Below are 26711 nucleotides of genomic sequence, written 5' to 3' on the forward strand. Positions count from 1 at the left end.
GGCGAATAAAGCGAGATGAGCGCCACAACCCCAGAGTCTTCCACGACTGGACCTAACGGTCAGGGGTCCCTTTACTTTATCATGCATGTTGCTTTGGGTAAGATTAGATCTAAGCTGGTGGTCATGAGTCTTGGATCTGAATCTTTACATCACCTGCCTCTAGAGTCCCCTGCTACATCCCTAGGACTCTGATCCTTATCCTTTAGCACCAACCTTATTTTATGTATGCCACTACATCAAAAACACTACAAGTGCATTGTGTATGTTTTAAAAGGCTGTTGCTTGGTAAAAATAAATAAATAAATAAATAAGAAGTGACTTACACCATAACTGTAAAGTAGGATATAGGAATAAGTTTTCCAAGTGCCAAAAGTTAAAAGAAAATCTCTAAACTAAAATCTCTTCTACCATGCGCATTCCTTGTTGTTGTGGGCAAATATGTGCATATGAGGCTTAAATCAATTTGCACTGAAAGGTCAGCAGTGCAGTTAATTAAAACTTGTTTTCACACTTCTACTGTAGGTATTGTATTAACAAATGTCATATGTGGGATAAATAGAATAAGCGAGACAACTGGTGTATCTTGGAAAGCTGTTTTTATGGTACCTGTCTTTAGAAATGTTTTAAATAAATAATTACATAAAGCCGATACAGCCTTAGTAAGAAAATCGTACCAAATTACCTAGTGAACCCATCAGTGCCTAGTACAACTGGTTGCAATATTTATTTATTTAATTTAAGTGTATATGCCGCTTTTCCATGCAAATATGATCAAAGCAGCTCTCGACACAACAAAGATGCAAGTCGATACATAATAACTATAGCCATCAAATACTGAAGAACTTCAAAGCATAGCATGGTAATCCAAATAACTCAGTTTGAGTATACAGTATGAACATAATATTTTAAGGTTGTCGTAAAACAAGCTATAAAGGATTGAAACATCAGTTAGTTATAAATAACCATTCCAACCCAATCACATACCAACAATAATAAAACCATTGCGGCCTAAAATAGAAAACGGGTGAGGTCCCAACCAAAGAATAGCAATTCAAGTTGACAGAATATGCTTGCAGACTTAACATATAGAATAAGAAAACAAGAACATACATTCAGAGAAGATTGGAAAACGTTTATTGAATATATGGGAAATAACTGTGTAGAGCTGAAAACGCTGGCAGCATTAAGATAAATTCAACAGTGTAAATAAGTTTTGATGGATGTAATAATGGAATACTGAACGGTATAGTTTCTGTAAAATATGCAGGGATTTGTGATACGTAAAATGAACCATGGAAAGAGGAGGGAAGTCACTGATATTGTAAGGATGTTTAAATGAGTACTTTAAATTGTAAAACAAAATTTAATTATCTATCATAAAAGCAGCTGCCACTGCAAGTTACTGAATACAGGGAAAACAATGTCACCACTATTATTGCAATATGGCTTCATTTGGTGTTATGTCATAGGCTGAAAAAGTCCTATTTCAATCGAGAACATCTGTTAGATGAGAATTGGCAAGGTCACGGTTGTATGTGGTTGGGAATGTTTGGATGGTCTAAGCTTATGGGGTGCAATTTCAACACAGAAACAGAAGAGGAGCCCTTGAAAGGAGACGCCAAGCGCGCTAACCAGGACGCACCGCTATTTGCGCGCGCGCGCGCGAGAGAGAGAGGCCTCGTTTCCAGGCAACTGTAGCGGGGGTGGGGGTTGGGGTGGGCAAAGCTCCGTGACGCTCTATCTGCCGGGAGGAATCTCTCTATGGTCGTCGGAGGCGGCCGTTCCGTCCGTGTCTCTGTGGTTGGCGGGGGATTTGGGTTGATACCCGAAGCCCCGAGTAACCAGAGGCGCCCGAGCGGGCGGCGCGTAAAGGAGCCCTGTGGCGCCTCGGCCCGCTTCCCGCGTACCAGCTTCCAGCGTAGGAGCAGCGGCCTCTCCAGGGAGCGGGGAAGGGATGCTCTGGGGCTGCCCGAGCCGGTGGGCGCTTTCTCGGGCGTAAAACCCCCGCTGTGGTCGGCGGGCCTCCTCCGAAGGTAAATGGACAGCCGGAGCCCCCTGTGCACGGCGGGACTTGCCTGTGAGGAGACCGGCTGCGGCGGGGGCGGCGGGGCGGGGCAGCGGGTTTATGGGCGCACCGCTCCGTCGAAGCGTCCGGGGTTTGGGGAGTGGCGGCGAGTAAGACCAGGCATCTTGGGGCGTAAGTAGCGCAGCCTGGCGCTTTTCAAGCCGGAGGTGCGTAAAATGCGCGCCTCACAACACAAGTACAGTGGTACCTCAGGTTACAGACGCTTCAGGTTACAGATTCCACTAACCCAGAAATAGTGCTTCAGGTTAAGAACTTTGCTTCAGGATGTGTTGGGTTGGAATAAACGACAGACGAGTAGCGGGTGTCTCGGAGAGTCCCTTTTATTGAATATTACAGCATTGCCTCGCATGTGCTTGCTGCTGATTGGTTTAACACAAATGCGTTACAAGGGTTACGTATAAGACATTAATCATCAACAGGTAAAAGGAACACAGAGTTAGACAGGCATGGAGACTTCCTTAGTAAACAATCTATAGTGATTGATATAGTGAGACTCAGAGAACGTACAGAGAGATAGGAACTCGATGTGCACTTAACATTCCATGGTGATAAGGAGAGGATGTATACAGATAATGTAGATAAGAAGATCAGGACATGATGTGCACTTAACATTCCGGGCTGGTGGTGCCAGGGTGGCGAGAAAGGAATGTACAGAAAGACAACTACTCAGCATCATCTCCAGGTAACTACGCAGCAAGGATGAGAACAGAAATTGTGCTCAGACGGCGTGGTGGCAGCAGGAGGCCCCATTAGCTAAAGTGGTGCTTCAGGTTAAGAACAGTTTCAGGTTAAGTACGGACCTCCGGAATGAATTAAGTACTTAACCCGAGGTACCACTGTAGCGCTGCTCCATGGGGACAGGAGAGGAATGGGCACTTGGCGTTTGGGAGGGTCCTCGCAGGAGATCCTGGGTGGTATATAAAACGCCTAGTGGAAACGAATATGTGTTTAATGCATTTTCTCTCTGTGTGTTTTAAAACAGAACTCTGTAGAGCACATGGTTTTTTCTACTTCCTCTCAGTTCTCATAAAGCTCTGGTTGGGATAGTGCATGGACTTGGGTGGCTGTCAGGGGGAAATTCAAGGAATGTGCCTGGAATGCTGTACACAAGGCCTCGGTTGATGGCTGACTCAAAAAGGGAGGCTTGTCTGGGAGGAGGCTGCCTGGAGTCCCATACAGCTGTTTGTCTCTGCTAGGTCTCTCCTTTAAGGAGGCCACAGAGGTGTGTGAGCTGGATGACAACCATTTGAGGTAGGTTACTAGAGTGAGAGTGGATGATTTACCCCAGGCTACTCAGTGAGTAGGGATTTGAACCTGATCCTCTGGTCCTGGAATAGGGTACCCTTTTCAACTCAAGGACGTGTTTCCTTGTGGGCAGCCTGAGGATTGCATGCCCCTGGTGGGTGGGGCAGGGACCAAAGTAGGTGGGGCAGGGTATGCACCCTTGCCTTTGTACAAGCTAGGCATGCAAAACTCTAAAGGTTTCTTACATGCAGAACTCAGCATCCTCTGTTTGGACAAGCAAGAAGCATTATACTTTCTGGACCCATTCTAGCCAGGCAAAAACACTCAAGGAAGAGCAGGGTCAGTGCATGTTGTGGCCTTGAGAGACTTCCAGGGGCCATTTGGAAAAGACTGGAGGGCTGCATTCAGCCCCTTGACCTAAGGTTTCTTGGCACTGCACCCAGCTGGCTGAACGATCCTTTTACTCCAAAAGTCGCTCATCTGCACTGTTACGTTCTATTAAGAACTATGTGTTAAAACAGTTTACATTGGATGATTAATTTCATTTTTTGTTGACATTTGCAGAAATACATTTGATACTTGAGCTTAACTTCTATAAAGCGTAGTTACTTTTATTAGTAAATATAATTCCAACATTTGATACTTTACAGAATACATTCTAGAATAGGGACAACGCCCATAATCCCCAATCATTGATTTACTTACACTTAGCAGCTATGGCCTTTTCTCCCTCCTTTCCCCCTTCCCTCTTTCCTCTATTAGTTGCTTTCATTTTCACTTCAAAAGATCACCATTACATTGCCGATGTGATTCTCCTTACGTAAGTTTGCAGTCCTGTTGGGAATAACAGACTCTTGTTTAAAGACCAGTGGTCTAGAAGAATAATACAACTGAACGTTTCATTTATTACCCAAAAAACTAGGATGCAAGATTTGTAACAGAATTTCCGATAGATAGGGAGAAATGGAACATTTGTGGAAATGCATTTTTCAAAAAAGAGTAGATTTCATGTACTGTATGCTGTTTTAATAAAAAAGCCTTTAGCCTAGAGGTATAAACTCTTTTGTGGCCTGAAGTCATTTTACCAGTGTTAATTTGTTAGGACAAGTGTTATAGACAAACAACACTGGTAAGCATGTTGTCCCCCTATGCATGTGAGAATTACTTAGACAAGAATACAGAAGCATATGCATTAATTCTCACAATGATTCCGTTCCTTCCCCATCAACATTGAATACAACAGAGCAAAGCCTCAGTTTTCCCTTCCAGTCAGTGAAAAGCACCATGGGGAGACAGGGAGAGTTATTCCTATCTCTCACTTCCTCCTGCAAGTTCCTTTTAGGGGCCAAATCATACTTCGTTTTAATCATGCTTTTTAAAAAGTGCACCTAATGTTGCTGTTTCTTTATTTTGAAGAATAAAAAGAAGCCTTGGGTTTTGGGGCAATATGAATTGAGCCCAAACAGAGCCTGTCACACTGGTTTCCCACACAAAAACCCTTCTCACCCCCCCTCCTGCTGCTTTTTGCTCTCAAAGATGCTGAGCCAGTTTGACACAACTGAAGTGTGCTTTGCTTTGACAGAAGGATTGTGCAGTTTGAATTGTGCTCCTCTACCTGAAAACTATCTGGAGCAAAGTCCTGGCCATTTTCTTTAGTAACCCCAGTCTTTGAAGTTGGCAGCAGGGCCAAAAGTGGGCAGTGGCTACAAGGTGAAGTTGCAAGCAGTGAAAATGAAAGGAAGAGAGGGCTCTTTAGGGTTGCTGCTACTAACCTTGCCTTATAGCCCTACCGTATGCATCATTATGTGGCAGCACCAGGGAATGCACCAGGATTAGGATCGCAGCTGTTGTACATCAAATGAGTGCTGACAGTGCCTCAACAGACAGGAGACGGAAGTTCAGATTTAATTTGCTGCCTCTCCCATCCCAGCATGGGTCTTTTTATTGCTCCCTTTTATTGCTGAAACTTAATGAGTGTTTGTGCACAGGGGTTGCTGCACCTCTTTTAATTGAACCAACTTCTAATTAATTTTCTGGATGCAATCATCACCTGAGGAAATAATTTGTCTCGATATGTGTGGCTGACTTTTTCTTTGGTTTTGCTAATAGAAACTGCCTTGCTCTCTGGCATCTGCAAGGTACACTACTTTTTCTCACCAGGGCAGCAGTTCCAAAAGATAGTGCAAGATTCCCAGAATGAATTGGATCCTTGGCTTTCAAACTCCCAGGAGCAGGATATTTATATACTCAGAAAGTTGCTTTATCACATTTGAAGTTAATATTAGTAATTGCTCTAAGTGTTGGAGCCAAACCAGAAAAATTTAATGATGCCTGAAGCCGCACATAAATGAATAGAATATGCTTGGATTACAACTAATCAGCCTCATTGATTTCAATGCAGCAAGAACAGATTACTTTTCCTAAATTAAGGTCACTGTTTAAGCACCTACCAGCTGGAAGCTGTAGGAGGACAAAGGGGGATTACATTGTCCGCTTGACACCTATTATCCAGAATCTGTTGTCTTATCTGGCATAAGGAATTTCAGTAATTATGCCTAGTGTACAAGGCAGCAGAAAACGTGTTTCTTTTCCTTTATAGACTGGCAAACAGATAATAAAACTAGAGTTTATTACTACTTGTCAGAGGACATCTGAAATTCTAGATTTCCTAAGCACGAAGGGGGAGGAAACGTTTCCTAGGATATATCATAAGTTTAGATTGAAACAAGAATGACTTTTAATTGTTAAATGGCTATAAAGTGATTTGGGGGGGGGGTGAAGAACCAAATTAAACAAGACAGATGCCAGTAATGCAGCTGCATTGTGGCGCTCAGATCACATATAAACTCAAGTGTTAACCTGGTTAAAGTCTGGTTGAAATTCTACTCCTATGCATTCACTTGAATCCTCAGGTTTCATTTCCAGATCAGATTATACAAACTGTTTGTTACAAACATGTTGGACTTCCTGGGCAACTTGCTTCTTACTTAACTGTTGAATTTGGTAGCACTTTGGCTGCTAAAACTCCTTAGCAGGGTTTGTAACATGTAAGTGAAGAAGCAAAGTGCATGGTAAGGAGGGTGGGAAGCTGCTATTCCTATGCTGGGGTGGCATCAATTGAGCTCAGAGTAGACCTATTGAAATTAATGGACTTTAGTCATGTTGATTAATTTCATTGTGTCTACTACGTAAAATTTAGTTTGATTCCCACTCTGGTCTTTATATGTTGTTTACCCTTTTCATGTTGTTTATAGACCAGAAACGTAGGAAGCTGACCTTATTCTGAGTCAGACCACTGGTTCATTGAGTTCTGTATTGTCCACTCCCTGACCAGCAGCTGCTCTCCATGGTTTAAAGCAGAGAACCTTCTTACCCCTTCTTGAAGACACCGGGGATTGTACTTTGGGCCATCTGCATTCAAAGCACATGTCTGACTACTGTTATAGAAAAATCAGCTCTTCTCCAAACTAGTTTTATTTATTATTAACCCAGGAGCTATTCTGTGTGGGTGGCATATATGGTACATTTAACTCACAAAGAAATTGATATATCTTGAAGCTGGGACAGCTCACTTGGTAGAGCATGAGACTCCTACCCTCAGGGTTGTGGGTTCAAGCCTCACATTGGGCAAAATGCCCTCAGGGTCATGAACATTGGGCAAAAGATTACTGCATTGCAGGGGGTTGGGCTAGATAACCCTCGTGACCAGCTCTACAATTCTGTGATCTATGACTTCCTACAAAGGCAGAGAAATTTGCAGGACAGAAATAAATCTGGGCTTGTATGTTTTGGCAACCGATTTTGTCAGGCCACTTTTGCACAGGCATCTGTGAGTGTTTCCCTGCTCCAGCTCTCCAGAATTTCCCTGATGTGGCTTCTTTTCACATCTTTCTAGAAAGAAAAGAAGAGTGGTGGGAGGAATTAAATGTCTCGGAAGGGGTGAGGGAGTGGCTTTCTAACAGGGGAAGGCTGAAACTGTTGACTTTTCTTTCAGTGGCTCCTGCAGTTTTGAGCAGACTCCTCCTGAATCCCTGAGAGGCAACAGAGGTTCCTTTATGGTGTGGGGTTTCAGGTCTGAAAAGTGCCCTGCCAACTTGGCACTGGAGCCCTGGTAGCTGCGATAAGGACAAAACAGCTTCACCGCAGCAGGAAGAGAAGCAGCGGGGGCAGGATCAAGTAAGTCTAAGGGGCTTGCTTTCTCTTGGCTCAAACAGCAGGAAGGAAACGGGAGCGAGTGGATGAGTTGCATCTTTGACTCGAGTCTCTGTTGCAGGCTGAATGGACCAGGCTAAATGGGAGCTTGATCACGTTTACTCCAGTGGAAGGATTTTCAGCGTAGAGAGCAAGAAGGACAGCTGAAGCCATATTAGAAATGATGAAAGTCGGGAAAGGGGTGAATTTAAAAGCATTCATTGAACTCAGGTCTTAGTTCTTTCAGTTTCAGGTTATCTCTTGTCGGTATTTTCAGCTCACCTTGCCTTCAGGGTTTTTTTTTAGGTAGAAGTGTATCTGCCTGCAAGTGTAAGGAATGCAAAGGAACTTAGTGTGTGCTTTCCACAGCCTTTTCTGATGTTCTTTTAAAATTTCCTTTGGGAGCATAGGAAGCTGCTTTATACTAAGTCAGACTCTTAGTCCATCTAGCTCCCTATTGAACTGACTGGCAGCTTCTCTCCAGTCGTATCTGGAGATGCTGGGGATTAAACCTAAGACCTTCTGCATGCAAAGTAAATGCTCTGTTATAATTATTACATCATCTTTTCCCCTTACAGGGACTAAGGCGGCTTACAGATTAAAATAAGAACATCTGAAAGTGGGGTGGGGTGGGGTGGGGGTGGAATAATTGAAAAACCACATACAGATAATTGCAATAAAAACAGCATGGCCCAGTCAGTACAGTCATACCTCATGTTGCATCCACTTCAGGTTACGTGTTTTCGTGTTGTGTCCCACGGCAAGCCGGAAGCACCGGAACGGGTTACTTCCGGGTTTTGCCGCATGCACAGAAGCGCTAAATCGCACTGTGCGCAGATGTGGCACTTCATGCTTGTGTCAGTTCTGTGTTACGGACGGGCCTCTGGAACGGATCCCGTCCGTAACATGAGGTTCCACTGTGTCTTATTTCGTGCTTGCACACATGTCTTTCTGTAGGGGATATCCTAATACAGAAGCGGGGAACCCAAGGCTTGGGTGCTTCTTTGTCTGGCCCTTGGGACTTTCCCCAGGCTGCACCTTCACTGGCCCTGCCCTGCTCTCTCCTTGAGTGCCTGGGTGGATGTGTGTATGCACGTAGAAAGCTCTGAATTTTTCTTTTGCTGGAATTTAGCCTTCTGTACAAATCTGAGAGTCACATCTGTTGCCTCATCCCCTTTTTTGCCACCCAGCTCTGACATATGGCATCCAGAAGGTTGCCTGCAAGAGTATGCAGCCCCTGGACTGAAAAACTGTTCCCCTCTCCCGCTTTATACATTTATTTATACAGTGTCTTTGTGTCTGTGGTTTTCAAATGCTTAAAATTGGCCATTAGTTACTGGGGAGAAAAACACAGGCCATTTTCATTCAATGGCGTATGTCCACACCAAGCCAATACAGAACCTTGCAGTCTCCTATTTGCAGGCATTTCTCAATATGAAAAGACGCCATTTCTATATATAATTGTGAATAAATAAATGAGCATTACTGCTAAAGCTGCAGTCCATAGTTAATACTGAAAAACAACAAAACACCGCCAGATAATATATCCTATACTTGCATTGTAGCTACACCATGTCCTGAGGTCTCACGATCACAGTGCCTTTTCGCCATACTGCTTATTTTGAATGTGTATTAACATTATTATTTATTATCTGCCCTTCACCCTAAGGTATCATGGTGGGTTACAACAGTTTAAAAATACATTAAAAACGGTTAAACAAAAACATACAATTACAAAAAAAAATTACAAAACATAGTGAACCCTGAAACTACACATCTCATGATTTGGTGGTATGGGAAAAAGCCCTTTTTGTCATCTTTCCTTGTATATTCCACTTGCTTAGTTAGTTGCAGGTTTGTTGCAAAGCATTATTTGCTTAGAGGGCAGGTGCAAATTATAGTTTGCTGGTTTTAGAGCTTGCCACAAACTAGTAACTTTAACAAGTGGAAACAAGATACTGCATGTGAGAAACTGTCCATGCAATGGCTTAATTCTTGTGCTTTTTTATTTTTCTATCCCTGTTGCATATTTAATCACTTTCTACCACTTTTTAAAAATTTCTGCTTAGTTGATATTGCACTTTTTAACCCCATTGTATTTATCCCCCTATTTTTCCTGCATCAGTTGTTTGGCACATAGCATTGCAAAGATGCATTCCTCAAAATCGCGTACCTTGCCTATCTACCAGCCATCAGATCATATATTCAGAGTGCATGCTTCAGCCTCCCTACTTCCTTTTTGCATAGCTGTTTGCTCAGCTGAGACTGAAATGCCATGCTTGAACTTGCAGATTGATCAATCTGTGTGTGTGTGTGTGTGTGTGTGTGTTTAGCATTTAATGAGCTTATTTTTTACCCATCTGTGTTGCATTTCTCCTACTGTTCTGTTAATTATGTACTTGCAGGGGAAGGGACCATTGGTGACTTGCACTATTCTAATGTTACCTTGTCATCTTAGGATGATATGGCTGATGAGGAGAAGCCGGGGGGGGGGGGATTTTTTAAGGCCGCTTTCAAATGTATATGAAAATAGGAGTCCACATGTGTTTTGGTTCCATGGGATGAGTCTTTACCTTCCTTTTCCTACGTATGATTGTTTAAACGTGCAATCATATTGTGCCCAATTTTTCTATTTAGGCTTAAAAACTACTCCGGGGAGATGTGAGGGAGTTTTGTGCTGCAGGTGTCCAGCCAATAAGCACTCTTTCATCTTTTCTTTTTCAAGCTGAGATAACTTGTTCCCCCTGGGCCGGGTCCCCAGCAAGAAAACTGTCCACCTGACAACTATTTATTTAAAATCATCATATGCCACTTTTCACCAAAATGATTACAAGTTGGTTTACCTGCTACTTCCTCCCCCCAACAAAAAAAAGTTGCCCACCACAGGAGTATATCTCCTGTTTTTATGCACTACAACTCCCGTCATCCCTGAAGATTAGCTGTGATGGAACCGATAGACCAAAATATCTGGAGGGCACCAAGATGGGGAAGACTGCTTTAAACTCTACCTGACCCAGAGTGCTTTTTTTGAATCACACAAGAAAAGGGGAGTTCATACATTTCTTGAACAGCTTCTGACTTGTGACCACTTCAGGCAAAAAGATGCCTGCATTGGAGGAGGTTGAATTAGATAATGCTTGTGGTCCCTTCCAACTCTGCAATTCTATGCTTCTAGGTTCTTAGGTACTGTATTTTTCGCTCTATAGGACACACTTTTCCCCCTCCAAAAATTAAGGGGAAATGTGTGTGTGTCCTATAGAGCGAATGCAGGCTGTGCCGCTAAGCCGAAAGGCAGAACAGGGAGACGGAGCGCTGCGGACGGCTCTGTCTTGCTGTTCTAGCTTGGGGACGGCCGCGCGCAAAGCCTCTCCAGGGCAGCGGGGTGCCTTCACCCCGCTCTCCTGCAGAGGCTAGAGAGGCTGTTCTCAAGCCAGAACAGCGAGACAGAGGGCTCCGTCTCGCTGCTCTGGCTTGGGGACGGCTGCGTGCAAAGCCTCTCCAGGACAGCGGGGTGCGTTCACCCCGCTCTCCTGCAGAGGCTAGCAAGGCTGTCCCCAAGCCAGAACAGCGAGACGGAGCCCTCCGTCTCGCTGTTCTGGCTTGGGGACGGCTGCGCGCAAAGCCTCTCCAGGACAACGGGGTACAGGCACCCCGCTCTCCTGCAGAGGCTAGCAAGGCTGTTCCCAAGCCAGAACAGCGAGACGGAGGGCTCCGTCTCGCTCTTCTAGCTTGGGGACGGCTGCGCGCAAAGCCTCTGCAGGGCAGCAGGGCGCTGTGCTCTAAAGGCTTCAGGGATCTTTGAGGCTGGGGGTGGGGGGAAGCAGCGCTTCCCCCCACCGCCAGCTCCACACGCTCGGGTGAATGCACCTTGAACGCACCTTGTTTTACAGGGGGAGAACAAGGAAAAAATATTTTTTCCCTGTTCTCCCCCTCCTATGGTCCGGTGCGTCCTGTGGTCTGGTGCGTCCAATAGAGCGAAAAATACGGTGATTCATATGTTTCTTGAACAGCATTTATACTAATTGGTTGCTATAACATCTGTTCTCAACTAAATAGACTCTGTACTCACTGGGGGCATAATCCAAAACTTCCAGTCATGCAGCCCACATGCCCTCTTGCCCCACAGAATATAGGAACACAGGAAGCTTCCTTATACCAGGTGACTTTCCACCTACCCCAGTTGTCTGTCTAGCAGCTGTCCAGGCTGTTAGGTAGAGAGGTCTTTCCTACTCTATTCATCCTCTCTTGCCAGGGGTCTTCAGCATGCAAAAACCTCACTTTCCCACGGCCTGTGTATTTTGGCTTCACAGCCTTTGCGCAGCGCTTCTGTTTAAAGGTTGGAGGCGTGATGGCATAGAATGACCTTTTCGTCTCTCTCTGAACAGGTCGACTCTTGTAATGCCTGCCTTCCGCTTATCGTTCAGCTAGAAAGACATGAGTTCAAAAGTCAGAGGAAACTTGTCAGAATGCGGCGTCACAGAACTCCTTGTTTCGTCTTGACTTTCCTGCTCTCCTCGAAGTGCACTGTGACAAGGAGACGTCAAGGACAGTGTCGAGGGAGCAGCGTATAAACCAGGCAAGGCCATGGGCTTGAGCTATGCCAGCCTTCACGTCTCCTACAAGCTCAAGCTGCTCATGCTATTCACCTTGTGTGTCTTATTGGTGGGCTGGGCCACTTCCACTTACCTAGTGGATGCCGTGCACGAAACTCCGAAAGCAAAAAGCATCATGGGGAGTTTCCGAAAACCAACCACTATCACAGAGGAGCAAACAGAAAATCCAGACAAGAGCACCATGCCTACTGTGAAACTGCCCATAATGAAGCCCCCGTGTCCCTCTCTGTCTCCGTATCTGCGTAAGTTGATTCAAGTTTTCCAATCTCAGTCTTAAAGCAAGACTTCATGGATTTTGGGGCTTTAGCTAAGAAGTCAAAGAGGGGAGGATTCCCTCCCCCCCCCAAAAAAAAATCTTTAAGGCATCGGGGGGGGGGGGAGAGACTTCAGGCTTGTGTGCCTAATCAGGTCTGCCAGGCCTCCCCAGGCTGATTTGACCAAGCCATATCCACCTGCCATACCCTGATGGTATACAAAGTGTTGGGAGTGAGGCAGGTAAAGTCGCAGCTGTGCCAAAAAGGATATTGCGTCTGCAGAGCCCTGCGTATAGTGCTCTGTGTGGTTCTTGCAAGCCACCAATGATCAGGTGATCAGTGGAGCTAGCTGGGAGCTGTCCATTAGGCTTTGAAGCCCCAACTATCAACAGATTGTCAGGGCTTCAAAGAGCTGTGCAGGGCTCTCTGCAAACACCAATGATCAGCTGATTGTCAGGGCTTGCAGGCCTCGTGGGATGAAAACAGGTCAACTGGAGTCATTGTGATGTCAGGTGACTGACAGGTGGGCAGTCCCTCCCACCTTTCACATTTGGCCCACAGTAGGTGGGGGAGATAGGGATCCAGCCTGCTGTCCAGATCCAGTTCCTATCCCTGTTTTAAGGAGATTTTGTCATTTGCACATAGATGAGAAAACACTTGTAGCTTGTAAAAATCAGCATTCTGTTTTCCTCTTGGTGTTACATTTCTCCGTCTGACATATCTTCTATTACTATTCAAAAACATGATTCATATGTCACAGTTCTGTGGCTGAATCCTGTGCCAACAAATATTAGAATTACATGGAGATCCTTTGAGAAATTTCCATTTTTGTGCGGAAACTTGTGAGATGGCAGCCAACAGTGCTAATGTGAGCATCTCCTCCATAATCAAGCCACCCCACATGATTCCACTATTCAGATATTGCTGGACCAAGTGGAAAAGCTATTCCTGTACCACACCAATAATGTATGAGTCTGACATTGATAACAGGGATGATGAACTTGTGGTCATCTTACCTTCCACTGCTTTACAGTTTTTGCAGAGTTCCCTTTATGGTTTGCGGTTACTAGTTCCCGGTTTTGGGGTTATGTTTCTAGCCTGCTATTTGGATTATGGTACAGAGTCAAAGGTAGGAGCCCCAGGGAACCTCTGGATGGAAGGCCTAATTGACAGCTGACCACACTGAGGAAGAATGTTGCTTGCCCGCCCCCAGTCATCCTCCCCTTCTCCCCCAGGTAACTTAAAGAGTAGCTTGCTGGCCAAATCTAGCTGCTTACAAAAGATTTTAGTGTATAGTTCTAAGTTCAAAAAACAAAGCATCAAATAAACCTCCTCAGTCTCTGAAATGGCTTCGCAGATTCCTAAGCATTTAAGTTAATTTGCTCTTACGACTTACAGCAGCTGTGTTTATAGTTTACGAAGATGAGACTGAAGTCATGCCTTTTCCCATAGGAGGCCCTAGCAAGCTTTTCTTTAAGGCATCTCTCACCCTGGAGGAGGTGCAGAAAGAGAATCCTCGAGTGTCAAAGGGACGCCATCGACCAGAAGGCTGCTTAGCTCAGCAACGTGTCGCAATATTGATTCCACATCGCAACCGAGAGAAGCACCTCTTGTACCTGCTGGAGCACCTTCACCCATTTCTGCAGCGGCAGCAGCTGGACTATGGCATTTATATCATCCACCAGGTGGGTCCATACAAAACATCTGCAGCTAAAGATGAGGGGTGAATCCAAACCTTCCTGCCCTGTGGTTGTGCCTAGAGGTCTTTTGACTGTTGTGTCAGTTTGTGCAATTGGGGATCAGAACACTGCTTCAGGCACATTCCACGTCATTTCCCCCAGTCCTGATACAAATCCATATCAGTGTGTTACCAGCGGTTAGGAGTCCCCGTGTGCACCGGTGCTGATGAGTTTCGTCTTCTGCTGCAAGAGCTTAAAGCAGATCAGATGAATTAAGCGGAGCGGGTGGCAAATTAACTTTATGCACTGTTGGTAGAGCATTGTTCTCAAAGCTGCCAGGCTTGAGAAATGTGTCTTGCTCAAATAATTGCCTGTTTGTGTCCTGGGGCTTGGCTCGCATTTTCGTGTGTGCCTGACTTCCTTCGGCTACGCTTGGTGAAGTTCCCTTGCACTCACTGCTTTAGAGGTGGTGTTTTTTTGTAAAGAATAAAATGTTCTTTGGCCTTCATCTTCCCTTGAGTGCAAAATGTGGCAGCATTTATAGCAATAGAGACACATATTCTTGGCTCATGCTTCATGTTTCATAAGTCAGTCTCCTATTAATAAATAATACATTATCTAGTCAATTTTTTATTTTTTTTAAAAAGGATTACAGTGGAAACTGGAGATGGTACATCTGGGTCTCTTGCCCTCCAGAGCTGCTTTACCTATCCATTATTTTATTGGCTGCTCCTGTTCCTAGGCTTGTAAGCTACATGGATCAAGACGGGGTCAGAGGGGGTATAATGCAGCCACATCGCTGTAGCAAAGCAGGTTTGGGTCTGGTCAGGGCTTGGATAGGAGGCTTGGGAATCCCATGTCCACCACCTTGAGTTCCATGATGGATGTAATACTCTTAAGAAGACCAAATTGACATTGGTTTGATGCTCTTTTGTACACAATTACATTCTGGCTTAGTGGGAACCTAAATGAGGAATGTGATAACCATTTTCAAATCTCCTGGAATAATACAAATTATTGGGGCTAGGGGATGAGAGTTCCATTCCTTAAACTGCACCAGTCTTCTGCTCAGAAGTAATATTTGCACATGTATTCGTCATCTAATCAGGCGAGGTGGGCTAAATTTTTAGATAAGCTCTCCTGGCAGAACTTTGAAGTATGTTGCAAGTGTTGTACACTTGGCTAGAACTTCTTTCTTAAGGGCTGACTTTCCACTGACATTCTACACAGCGATCCTGGCATCTCCAGGTAGGCCTAAGGAAGACCCTTGTCTGAAGCTATGAAGAACTGCTTCCAAGTCATTGTAGGCCTGGACTGGGGAACCTCTGGCCTGGGGGACAAATGTGGCCCTCCAGGCCTCTCTCTGTGGCCCTCAGACCTCTACCCAGGTCTGTCCCAGCTTCACACCCTTCTTGAGTTTGTTTGCCTGGCTGGACTGTATCCTTGAACTCAGAAGGATGTCTGAAGGCAGCCCTGTATAGGGAACTTTTTATTGTTTTATTATGTTTTTATATAAGCTAGAAGCCATCCAGAATGGCTGGGGCAACCCGGTCAGATGGGCGGGGTAGTAGTAGTAGTAGTACTACTACTACTACTACTACTACTAATAATAATAATAAATAATGAATATGCCTCTTGCTCATCTGGATGGAGGATAAGAGGAGAATGTGAATGTGTGTAGAAACGACCCTACTATACAAGGGTAGGATTTTTATTTCATTTTTACCGAGGCATTACGTTTTGCCTTTGGCCCTGCCCCTACTGACACCTGGCCTTTGGAAGGCTGCCCAGGAACAAATGTGGTTCTTGAGTTCAAAGATTCCTTTCCCCTGTTGGAGACAATACTGACCTGGGTTCACTACCTGTCCTTTTGCAGCACCTGCTTTTTGCCTGAAACTGCCTGGAATCTCAAGTTCAGTGCTGAAGTGACAACTTGCTTCATCTTGGCAGTCTCAGTCTAATTTAAAACAAAAGCAGCTAATAGTATGGCATTAATATTCATTTGTCAATACTTGGTTTTTATAAAACCAGCTCTGTATGAAAGAGAAAAAAGGAGCTCTTTTTTTCCTTTTAAGAAGGCTTTTCATCTTTTATTCATTTCCTGTTTGCCTGGTGAATGCTATTCCGGAAGAGTTCTGAATGCTTTTGTGAGTGTCTCTGTTCTCCATAAGAAAGTATACACATCCTTGCCATTATAACAGACTTTAGGTTGCTGAAGGAGTTTCTCTCAATTTTAAAAGAGAGAAGGAAAATATGTATTTTTTATATATGTTTGTAGAAGGGTAAAGGTAAAAGGACTCCTGACCATTAGGTCCAGTCGTGACCGACTCTGGGGTTGCGGCGCTCATCTCGCTTTATTGCCTGAGGGAGCCGGCGTACAGCTTCCGGGTCATGTGGCCAGCATGACTAAGCCACTTCTGGCGAACTAGAGCAGCGCACAGAAACACCATTTACCTTTCCTCCGGAGTGGTACCTATTTATCTACTTGCACTTTGACGTGCTTTCGAACTGCTAGGTGGGCAGGAGCAGGGACCGAGCAACCGGAGCTCACTCTGTCGCAGGGATTCGAACCGCTGACCTTCTGATCAGCAGGTCCTAGGCTCTGTGGTTTAACCCACAGTGCCACCCGCATCCCTTTTGTAGAAGAATAAGTGGGGGCAAAACAATATTGTCTCAGTTACACAGAAAGGAAATTAATATTCAATTTAAAATCTTATTTTATTGTAGAGTGAATGAAATATAGCCAATGCTAGTGAACTTTAGAATGCAAAATATAAGTTTGAGGCTGCAATCCTAATTATTCTTATAGCGAATAAGCCCCATTGAACACAGTGGGACATACGAAAGGAGTCCATACCCATGTATTTTAAAACTTAAGTTGCAAACTAAATGCCAGATGTTTAAATTATCATACCTCTGTTGTAGTCAATGTCCATGGGTTGTGGAGATCTTTCCCACTATCTTAACAATTCTGTTATAAGGTAAACAAGTAAAACTACAAGAACAAAAAATAAAATTTCCAATATAGCCCAAGACCTAGGTAAAAACAACCACTTGGCATTTGAATAGATTAAGCAGCTAGTGGTCTTAGCAATAGTTCAGATGGAATAGCTACTGATTGAGGCAGTTCTAGGAAGGGAGCAGCCAAACGGTAGCTGGTCTCAGCTAAGTTAATGGAGGGTGCCTTTGCTGCCCTGTGTTCTCCTTTACAGGCAGCCAGGAAGTATGGGATGGGATGAGAGACACTGTACATGCAAGACGAGTTGTTTGCAGCTAGAGCTGGATTGGGCTCAAAACACACATATGTTTTTATTCATTTATAATATTTCCATTACCTTTTCTCTCAATCCCACAGCTGCTTTTATGGTACAGTAGCTGTGAGCCAGGAAAGGATACTGTAAACGTGTGATCAGGAGAGCATCCTGATAGGAAGTTTACTTAGTTTCAACAGGTCTGACGTAAATTGCTTCCTTTTCTTGTTTGCAGGCTGGCAGTGCCAAGTTTAACAGGGCAAAACTGCTGAATGTGGGATACTTGGAGGCCTTGAAGGAAGAGAACTGGGATTGTTTCATATTCCATGACGTGGACTTGGTACCAGAGAACGACTTCAACATTTACATGTGTGGCAGTCAGCCAAAGCACTTGGTAGTGGGTAGAAACAGCACAGGCTACAGGTAGGAGCTAGGAGAGAGAACTTGCATCTTCTGAAGAAGTGTTGATTTGCATGCCCTTTCATAGTGATACAAGTAGGGGCACTAACAACAGGTGATTACCATTGCTTGAATTTTTCAAGCAGAATTGAAGCAGACACCCTAGCCACCCATCCTATGTGTATGTGTGCACGCGCGCACACACACACACTGCAACCCATCTTGGTCCCCCTGAGAAAAAAGCTTGCCTTGGGAGCCATGATAAGACATAAGGTGGATGCAGTTTCTGGGAAGGTGAGAGAGACCTGGCACGACTCACTTTTTCCTCTGCATGTTTTTCTAAGCAGGGGGGTGGGCAACTCTGCTCTCTCTTGAGTGTAATCTGTAAGGGACCGCATGTGATCTGTGAGTGAACATGAAGCCAGAAGCAGGTGGGGCCAGATCAAAGTGTGGGTGGGACTACCCCATTCTCTTTCTTCTCCACCTCTCTTTTCCTCTGCAGTAGGCTGTTGGTGGAGGGATGAGTTATTCTTACAGGTGGTAGGAGCTGAATGCTGGGCAAAGGGCTTCTGAAATTAGACCCAACAGCTACATAAAATTAGCCTTAGGGCTGCTAGTTGCCAGCTGGGAGAAAGATTTGGAGTGCCTTTTATGTATATATGTACACAGCCTTACCCATCTTCAAGGAGCTTCCCCTACCAGTTGTCCTGTCCATTGTATTTTATATCTGTGGGGCTTTTCTCATGTCGCAGAATGAAATGTCTTTGAGCCAGATTTCATGCCATAGGTTAACTAACACTGCTTGCTCAGGACATGGCAAGGCCCCTGAGAGCACATCTCTACACACACTTCATTATTAATTTTTTGCTTCAGCAGATGAGTAACTGAACTTTTTTCTGCCTATAAAATAGTTTTTGATAAAGGCTGTGTTTGGGTTTATGCCACTTTCTGAAAAGACTTTTCTCCACCACTTATGTGTTCCTAGGTTGCGTTACCAAGGATACTTTGGGGGTGTAACTGCTCTAACAAGAGAGCAATTTTCCAAGGTGAATGGATTTTCTAACAACTACTGGGGCTGGGGAGCAGAGGATGATGACCTCCGCATCAGGTAATTGCACACCTAAGCAAAGTGGGTGGCATAGACTGTGGGTGATTGGAGCTCCTTGGATATGACTCATACATTGCTTAAAATGAATGCAGAAGGGGAAGAGAAGGGCTATGGGCGAATTGGAGATGAGAAGCTTGTGCAATATAAATAGCCTAAATAGGGATATGAAATCTTGACAGGAGTACAGACACTAGTTTGAATTGACTGCACTTAGATGAGATCATTACAGGGAGTTACTGGTTGACTAGTGACCAGAAACTGTCTGCTTGCTGGAAGGGTTGCAGCTGAGTGATAGAGCATTGGCTTTGCATGCAGAAGGACCCAGGTTCAGTCTCCAGGTAGGGCTGGGAACAACAACTGCCTGAAACCCTGGACAGCTACTGCTAGTCAGTGTAAACAATTCTGAGCTAGATGAGCCAATGGCATATGGCAGGTTCCTATGCCCCTATCTTTTAAATTGACCCCCTTGTACCTAACTATTATTTAAGGCCTTTCCTAACGTGGGCAGCGGGAAAGAATCCTGCTTTCTCCTTATTACATGTATATGCTTAAGTACTAAAATTGGTGAGGACCACCCACCAAAGAAATATTGGAAGGAGGACTGTAAAATGGGCACAGCATTCAAAATGAGATGGGGGGAGGGCTCCTAATGCACTTTTGCTTCGAACACCAAAGCACCATCTAAGAAACATCTAGGTTGCTACCACAATTGATTTCCAGCTGGCAAAACACACCTGCAACAAACTGCATTGTTGCCCTTGAAAAGCAGGTGCATCACAGCAACTAAGGACAAAGTGTGACTTGAGGGGAACCCTCCCCCCCCCCCCAGAAAACAAACCACCATTAGCTCCAACCATAAGTTTGTTTCTTGTGCTCACTATAAGTGGCAAACTGTGCAGGTATTTTAAGAGTACAGTGCTACCTTGGTAGTCAAAGCCTTTGTTGTTGAACAAATCAGCTCCGGAACGCCGCAAACCCGGAAGTGAGTGTTCTGGTTTGTGAACATTTTTCGGAAGCCAAATGTCTGACATGGCTTCTGCGGCTTCCGATTGAGTGCAGGAAGCTCCTGCAGCCAATCAGAAGCCGCGCCTTGGTTTTTGGACCGTTCCGGGAGTCGAATGGACTCCCGGAACGGGTTAAGTTCGACAACCAAGGTACCACTGCATTTCAAATTTTTAACTTCCCGTGTAGAAATTTGAGAAACTTCTGGACATTGATAGCTTTGCACTGAGAGAGGTACAAATGTCTAGCATATCTGTTATGCTATGTTCCTGCTGCTGTTGCTAGAAAAAGCAATTTCTAACACATTGAAGCCACAGAAATGTGCAGTGTGTGGAATTAAAAAGAAAACAGTAATCATGGTAATATTAAAACATTAAGTCTCCTGTAAGATGTGTATCATAATCAAATTTCTCATAAGTCAGCATTTCTGAACTGCTGGCTCTTCTTGCTGTTGTTGGGGAGTCTTGCTTGCCAGCTGCGTTTGACAGTTTGATTGGCTTTTGGTTACAGGATCTGTTTATTGCTGCCTCAGAGAACTTGTCCTTTCTGTTTACCTTCCTCTCTGAATGTCAACAGAACTGCCATTTACAAGAAAATAAATACTGCAAGCTGATAAAAAGGAAAGATAGAAGCATTCTTCCTCTTGACTGAATGCTAAAAAGGGACGGGCTGAGATTGAGAGGCAGTCTTTTTCTGTAGATGGCAGCAATTTCCAGTCCCAGCTGTGTTTATCTCTTGCAGGAAATACAGCAACGAGTCTTGTTGCACCTTAAAAACTAGCAAATTTATTATGGCATAAGCCTCTTTAAAAAAACAACCAGAGTCCACTTCATCAGACACAATTAATTTAATTAACATGGTGGCACTTTATTTCCTCGACCATCTTCATGGTGCAGCATGTGCCTTATTGCATTAGTAATGCTGCTGAAATTTTGAAAATATGTCACTGATAGCATTATTTTTTCCAGAAGTCAACTTTGGCTCCTTTTGAAAGTTTATTTATCAGCTGGGTCCTGTAGGAAGGCATTTAGTTTCTTCTTTCTCGACAACCATAAATATCCTTGCTTCTTGTGAACCAACTGTTTAAAAAAGGAGTTATTTTTCAACCATGTCAACTGGTAATTTGATCCGGAGTCTCTCCATATCTCTGGCTTCTCTTTCTCCCTATACCCTTCACTGAGGTCTGTTTATTTGCCAGCGAAGGTTTTATCAATAAGTGCACGGATGCTGCACATGTCCAGCACTATCAGTCAACATCAGCTACTTATTTTATGGTTCCAAGATGAAATAGCCTAAAGGAGTGGCTCTTAATTTTTTTATGATGATCTGCAGACCATCTTATTCCAGAGTCTAGATAAATTGTCGCTGCCAGCGTACGGTCCCTGGTACATATACCCTTCCCCTGAGATGAGTACATCAAAGACTGGAGGAGCTGAAATCCAGTGCTGGCAGCAATTTCTAGTCCCCCAGAGCTCTGGTGGACATGAGTACGACCAACATGCAGCAACATCTGCAATTGCATGGTCTGAGTAGCAGCTGTGCATTCTGGGTGGGGCTCACCATGGGCAGAACTACATGTTATGCCAGCTCCTGGTGGCTTCTCCTCCCCCTCCTAAGGAAAAACAGAGTTCAGAGGAGAAGCCAAGGAACATGGAAGTGGTGTGTGCAATTGTGCTTCCTCCTCTCCACTCCCAATCCCTGCTGCGCCTCCTGCAGGGTCCTACTTGAATTTCGTAAATGGAGATAAAGTCTTGTCTAGAATTCTGCAAAGGGAAAAAAATCAGCTGGGGGAACAAAAAGTTGCTGGGGAAATGTGGTGGGCAGGCTTCTGTGCTCCTAATCTCCTCATCAGAAAACTGTTTTTCCTTGGTTGGGGGATCCCTGTGTATTCTTGCATGTAATTTGCAGTTTGTGGCTAGAGCAGTGGTTCCCAGATAGCTGATTACTGAGAATCCCCTATTTTTAAAAAGCCAAAACCGTGGACCCCCTACGTTTGAAAAAAAAAATACCTCTATGGTGGTTACCTGTGCAAAGCAATTTTTTGAAGAAAATGTAGGTTAGCCCCTAGTAAGCAAAGGATTGTAGGTATACCAAAAACAGACCCTAAAATTTGTGATATTGCCACAAATTGCCTATCCCCAGACAGTAGGAAAAACTTGTCTCCGTTGCTCCACTACAACTGAATAAAATAAAAAAGTCCCTAACGTGCAAGTGTTCTATTTGCAGAAGGCTTTTTTTATATGAGAGAGTATTCAAACATGCCATTCCTTACTTGTAATCAGAGATGGTACACCTTAGCAAAACTTTGCAGCATATGGTTCTGCTAACTGAAGGATCTTGCACCTTCAAGACATAGGTGAAGGCTTGGTCAGGGCTTGATACAGGATTGGTGAAGACTAAATAGAAAACAGCTGGAATTTTGTAATGTTGGTAATAGTAGCAGTAGTAGTGATAATAATAATTTATTATTATTTAGTCCTCCTGTGCCCAAGTTTCGTCCCTGGCTTAAACAGATTAATTAGTTAAATACAGTACTTATTTTGAGTGAGGTTTTTATTTTTGCTCTTTGCTTAATAGGAGCAACCAACTTCTTAATTTATTAGGATTCTGCCGTACATCTGTTTCCTCCCACCCACAAATGTAGCCACATAGCTTCCCACAGAAAACATGGAAACAACATCCACGCAGGCTGCCTTTTGCACCAAATAGGCCTGGGTGAGGGGCAGACTGTGATGGTGGCTTCACTTTATTGCAAGCAAAACCACCACCTCCCTTGGCTCCCTCCAGCTGGTGCTGGTAGCAGAGGGACTCAGGAGCAGCAGTGGTTTCACCAGTGATATACAGCTGAGTGAAGGCACTATCCCACTCTGTCCTCACACCGGCAGAGGGAGAAACAAGCTGCATTGGAGAGGCGCGATACAGCTTGTTCCTCCCTCCGCTTCTTAGCTGAGGGGTACACGGTTGCCGCTCCCTTCAGCCAAGCGGTTAACGGAGCCTCCAGCCCACCGCTGGCTCGTTCAGTTGGGGGGCGGGAGGCCTCTTCCACCCCCTCTGCTGAGCAGTTCAGCAAAGCCCCAACGCTCCTTGACTCGCATATGAGCCTGAGAGGCATCGGGACTCGCTCACTGTGTAGGACTGGGCCATGTATCTTGGCTGTTTCTTCCTTTCCAAAGGTGGGAAGAAGCAGCCGAGATCAATTCCAGTCATGGTGATATGTCAACATATACTGGTATTTAGCTGCTGATATATCACAATGTTGAAAAGGAAGTATCGCCCAGCCCTAGCACTAAACTAAATCATCAGAGGGTGAGCTGTTGTGCTAACCATAGTGGCAAATTGCTTAGCTCAGAGGTTTTCAACCTATTTGAGTCCACAGCTCCCTTGACCAACTACATTCTTTCTGTGACTCCCCTTTGGGAAAACATTCTCTGAGCCTCAGAAGCCTAGTTAAGTCACCCTTTCCCCGAAGAGCCGGCAGCCCCTCACCCTTCCTTGTGAAGTGTTCCCTCTTCTCCCCTCTTCTTGGCAGGCATTGCACACAGCAAGCACAAGAAAATGCAGCGCCTACCCGCCTGCCCAGCCTCCCACTTGTCTGTCCATTCCCATTCCCAAGCAAGGGCTTGGTGGACTGGCTGGCTGGGCTCCCTCACCTGCTTGCTTGCTTGCTTACTCGCTTACTCCAAGGCTGCCTCAGCTCCTGGAAACCAGCACCCCCTGTCCAGCCCCAGAGGTACCATTTACCTGGGGAGCTTATAGCCAGGGCTGCTGCCACAAACAGCCTTTGGGCAGCAGAGACGTGAGAGGGTATCAGAGGAGGGAGGGAAGGAAAGAGGGATGGAGGCCAGTGCTCCCTGCGGCACCCCTGACCATCATTTAAGGCACCCAGGGTGCCATGGCACACTGGTTGAAAGCCACTGGCTTAGCTGTTTCCCTTGTTGGAATTCCAGATGAGGCAAGAATCCCAAATGCATAAGGCAAGAAAACCCTACCTACAGGCAGTGGGATAGACCATAAAACCTGATAGTCGTTGAATGCAAATAGAAGTTTTTTTCAGTTAAAAAGAAGAGAGCAAGGGGAAGGGATCGCTTACATTTTTTAAAATGATAAGCATGTGAATCTACCCTGTGGAGCAAGCCATTTGCACTCTCTCTTCCCCTGGAAGAAACTGTATCAGAGGTTTTTGTCCAATCCCAGCTCACTTGCCATCCGGAAACTTTTTCACAAGTTTTGCCCCTGCCAGCAAGCAGGTGCTGGTCGTGAGCAGAGGCTGGATGATCCGTGGAAGACTTTTACTGTGCAATTTACAAGATAAGTGAGTCCATGGCAAGGGATCCCCTGGGTGTGTATCCCCTGGACGCCCAGGGATCCCCGGACCCCTAATTGGGAACCACTGGGCTAGAGAACATCCGTACTCAAAAAGACTGTCCTTGGTGCTGCTGTCATCCATGAGTCCAATAGAGGGCAGCAGTTCCCTCTGTTATACTCTTACAAAATGAAGTCTGGTTATAAAGCAGAGTGGGAAAGGGTTTGGGTTTTTTTGTTTGGGGTTTTTTTTTTAGAACTTGTTTTTGCTCAGTGCTGTACTGACGTGCTGTTTTTTGAGTCTGTTAGTTACTAGTGATTAGTTAGGCCTTGTCCTTCAGCAAACTGCTTCTAATTGTAAAAAGCCTTCCGTGGATTTTGTCCCTTCAACGTGACTGCCTAGAATCCCTAAGCAAATGAAGTCTTGAGCTGTAATACCATCATTATTGGTTTTCTTTCACTGGTTGTTTTACAGCTCTGGGTATCTCTGTTTGGCACGTGCACTATAGGAAGTTAGGAAGCTATGTTATACCAAATTAAGCCACTGGTCTGTCTAGCTCAGTATTGTCTACACCAGGGGTCAGGAGCCCACCTCCCACAAAGACATTTTAAAGGCCATAGAATGTTAATCAGCCAAAGGCCTGGATATAGAAAAACCCTTTCACCTGGCAGCTAAAGATACAGTATGTAATTAATCTGCTATACTCAACAGCTAAGGTCAGGTGCAAGCTGCATTCCCCCTCCCCCATGATCTCTTTCAGTACATGCCTTTGGGTGAAGTGGGGTTCTAACCGAATATGATGGTTTTTTAAATCAGTGGATGGACAACCTGGCTCACCCACAAGGAAATGGGATTAGGAAGAAGCGAACTAGCACTTGCTAGCCTCTTCTCTTCTCTTCTCTTATTTGCACAGCCAGATTGGAAGCGCTAAATGAATTTAAAAGGCCCCAAAGTTTGCCCCACCCCATTGAGAGATATCTGAAAATTTGAGACGGTGCCCCACATTTTTAATAGCAGAGGTAACAGTTAAGGGTCTTCCATTACAGCTTGTACAAAAATGCACAGTGTGGCTGTCAGTTCAGTTGAAGTTGAAGCGCATTGATGTCAGTGAGTCAGATGCCTATTGTTTTATAGTTTTTAGCTGGGGGAGGTTGGGAGGTTCTGATCATCATTCTCAAGCCTCATTCCCCCCCCCCCCCCATCTCCATGACATGCTTGCAAATCATTGCTATATTTGCATTTAGAGTTGAAATGCAGAAGATGAAGGTTATCCGGCCATCTCCTCATGTGGCCAAATACACGATGATCTTCCACACGAGAGACAGAGGCAACGAAGCAAATCGACAGAGGTGAGTCAATGAGGTCATATTATGGTAGCAGAACTAGGTGGATGGGAAATGGGGGAAAACGTGACTTATGGTCTAAGCCAGTGTGGCCATTATGGTGCCCACCAGAAGTTTTGGACTAAAATTTCCAACAGCTCCAGCCAGCATTTCCAATGGTCAGGGATGATGGGCATTGTCTCCTGCAACATCTGCAGGGCACAACGTTGACTACCCTGGTCTAAACATAGTGCGGGCACGGTACTTATATGAACGGATTGTGAAACACCAAGCCTGACAATATATCGTATATAGAAGTTGTCCTTGCTCAGGTCTGTATTGCCTCTTAAACTGCAGTTTGCATCTTCGGCCACTGGAACTTAAGATTCATCTTCTTTCAAAGTTTTACATAGCGTACCTGTCTCTAAAACAGAACCTTCATGACATTTTAATTCATGCCCTCTTTTCTGTTCTCTCTCCACCCCACCCTACCCATTTTTATTTTTAATTGTTCAGAATGAAACTCTTGCGTCAGGTATCTCAAGTGTGGAAAACAGACGGGCTAAACTCCTGCTCTTACAAGCTGCTCTCCGTGGAACACAACCCTTTGTACACCAACATCACAGTGGACTTTGGCACGCCGACCAAGATTTCATAACCATCTCTTGTGCCTAATGAACTGTACGGATAATGGAAGACAATTTCCAGGGCTGAGAGCAAGCACCTACCTTTTTGTTGGTGGTTTCCCAGAATCAAGTACATTACAGGGGGAAGAATAGGGTCCCCCCCACACCCGATCTCTAGTAGCTTTGTTAGATGTTTCTTCCTGGACTTCAGGACAGTACTGGCCAGTTGGTGACTGCGGTTAACTTGAATAACTCTATGATCATGGTTTTTTATTTGATTAAAAATATTAATTCCTTCCTCTGGAGGGAATTGACTTCCACCGCCTGAGAGCTATCTGTTTTGATAGCTGCTGTTGAATCTCCACCATTTTAAAGTGGAAACAAGGATATAAGGACAATACTGGCATGCTTTTTCCAAGGTGCAAAGTTAAAGGGCTTCTTCATCCAAAGGGCGATTCTTTTTTAAATAGGATAGCCCTGTTGGAAATGGCTTTTTCTTCAGCCAGTTGAACAAGCATTCATCATAACCTCCTGAGGTAAAGGTATCTGATGCCATCGTGTTAAGAACACCCACAGGGAGAATGAGGGAGATTTGAAAACTCGCAATAAAATATGGAGCATATTGAAAAGTA

The 26711-nt window shown here is 44.8% G+C and overlaps 1 protein-coding gene across 3 annotated transcripts; it reads left to right on the plus strand.

The window, feature by feature from the left end:
• The first annotated feature begins 1742 nt into the window (after positions 1 to 1742).
• B4GALT4 (beta-1,4-galactosyltransferase 4) lies at positions 1743 to 26711 on the plus strand. Of its 3 annotated transcripts, none has more exons than XM_083437201.1 (9): positions 1744 to 2033; positions 7326 to 7507; positions 7605 to 7753; positions 11908 to 12377; positions 13842 to 14074; positions 17555 to 17742; positions 18704 to 18826; positions 25376 to 25480; positions 25970 to 26711. In XM_083437201.1, exons 4-9 carry the CDS (start codon positions 12107 to 12109, stop codon positions 26109 to 26111), a joined length of 1062 nt encoding a protein of 353 aa, XP_083293327.1. In that variant the 5' UTR covers positions 1744 to 2033; positions 7326 to 7507; positions 7605 to 7753; positions 11908 to 12106; the 3' UTR covers positions 26112 to 26711. The 3 variants fall into 3 exon arrangements, with proteins under 3 accessions (XP_083293325.1, XP_083293327.1, XP_083293326.1); XM_083437200.1 differs by having other exon boundaries at positions 7605 to 7724; XM_083437199.1 differs by lacking the exon at positions 7605 to 7753 and having other exon boundaries at positions 1743 to 2033.

Source organism: Podarcis tiliguerta (genome assembly GCF_965153285.1).
Source record: "Podarcis tiliguerta genome assembly, chromosome: 4".
NCBI classification, from domain to species: domain Eukaryota; kingdom Metazoa; phylum Chordata; class Lepidosauria; order Squamata; family Lacertidae; genus Podarcis; species Podarcis tiliguerta.

What these genes read in the sequence shown, in the direction of transcription:
- B4GALT4 (XM_083437199.1), top strand. Translation starts at nt 12,107, where the DNA reads ATGGGCTTGAGCTATGCCAGCCTTCACGTCTCCTACAAGCTCAAGCTG. An exon ending in CTCTCTGTCTCCGTATCTGC is followed by an intron (nt 12,378 to 13,841) that starts GTAAGTTGATTC and finishes CTTTTCCCATAG; the next exon opens with GAGGCCCTAGCAAGCTTTTC. An exon ending in GCATTTATATCATCCACCAG is followed by an intron (nt 14,075 to 17,554) that starts GTGGGTCCATAC and finishes TCTTGTTTGCAG; the next exon opens with GCTGGCAGTGCCAAGTTTAA.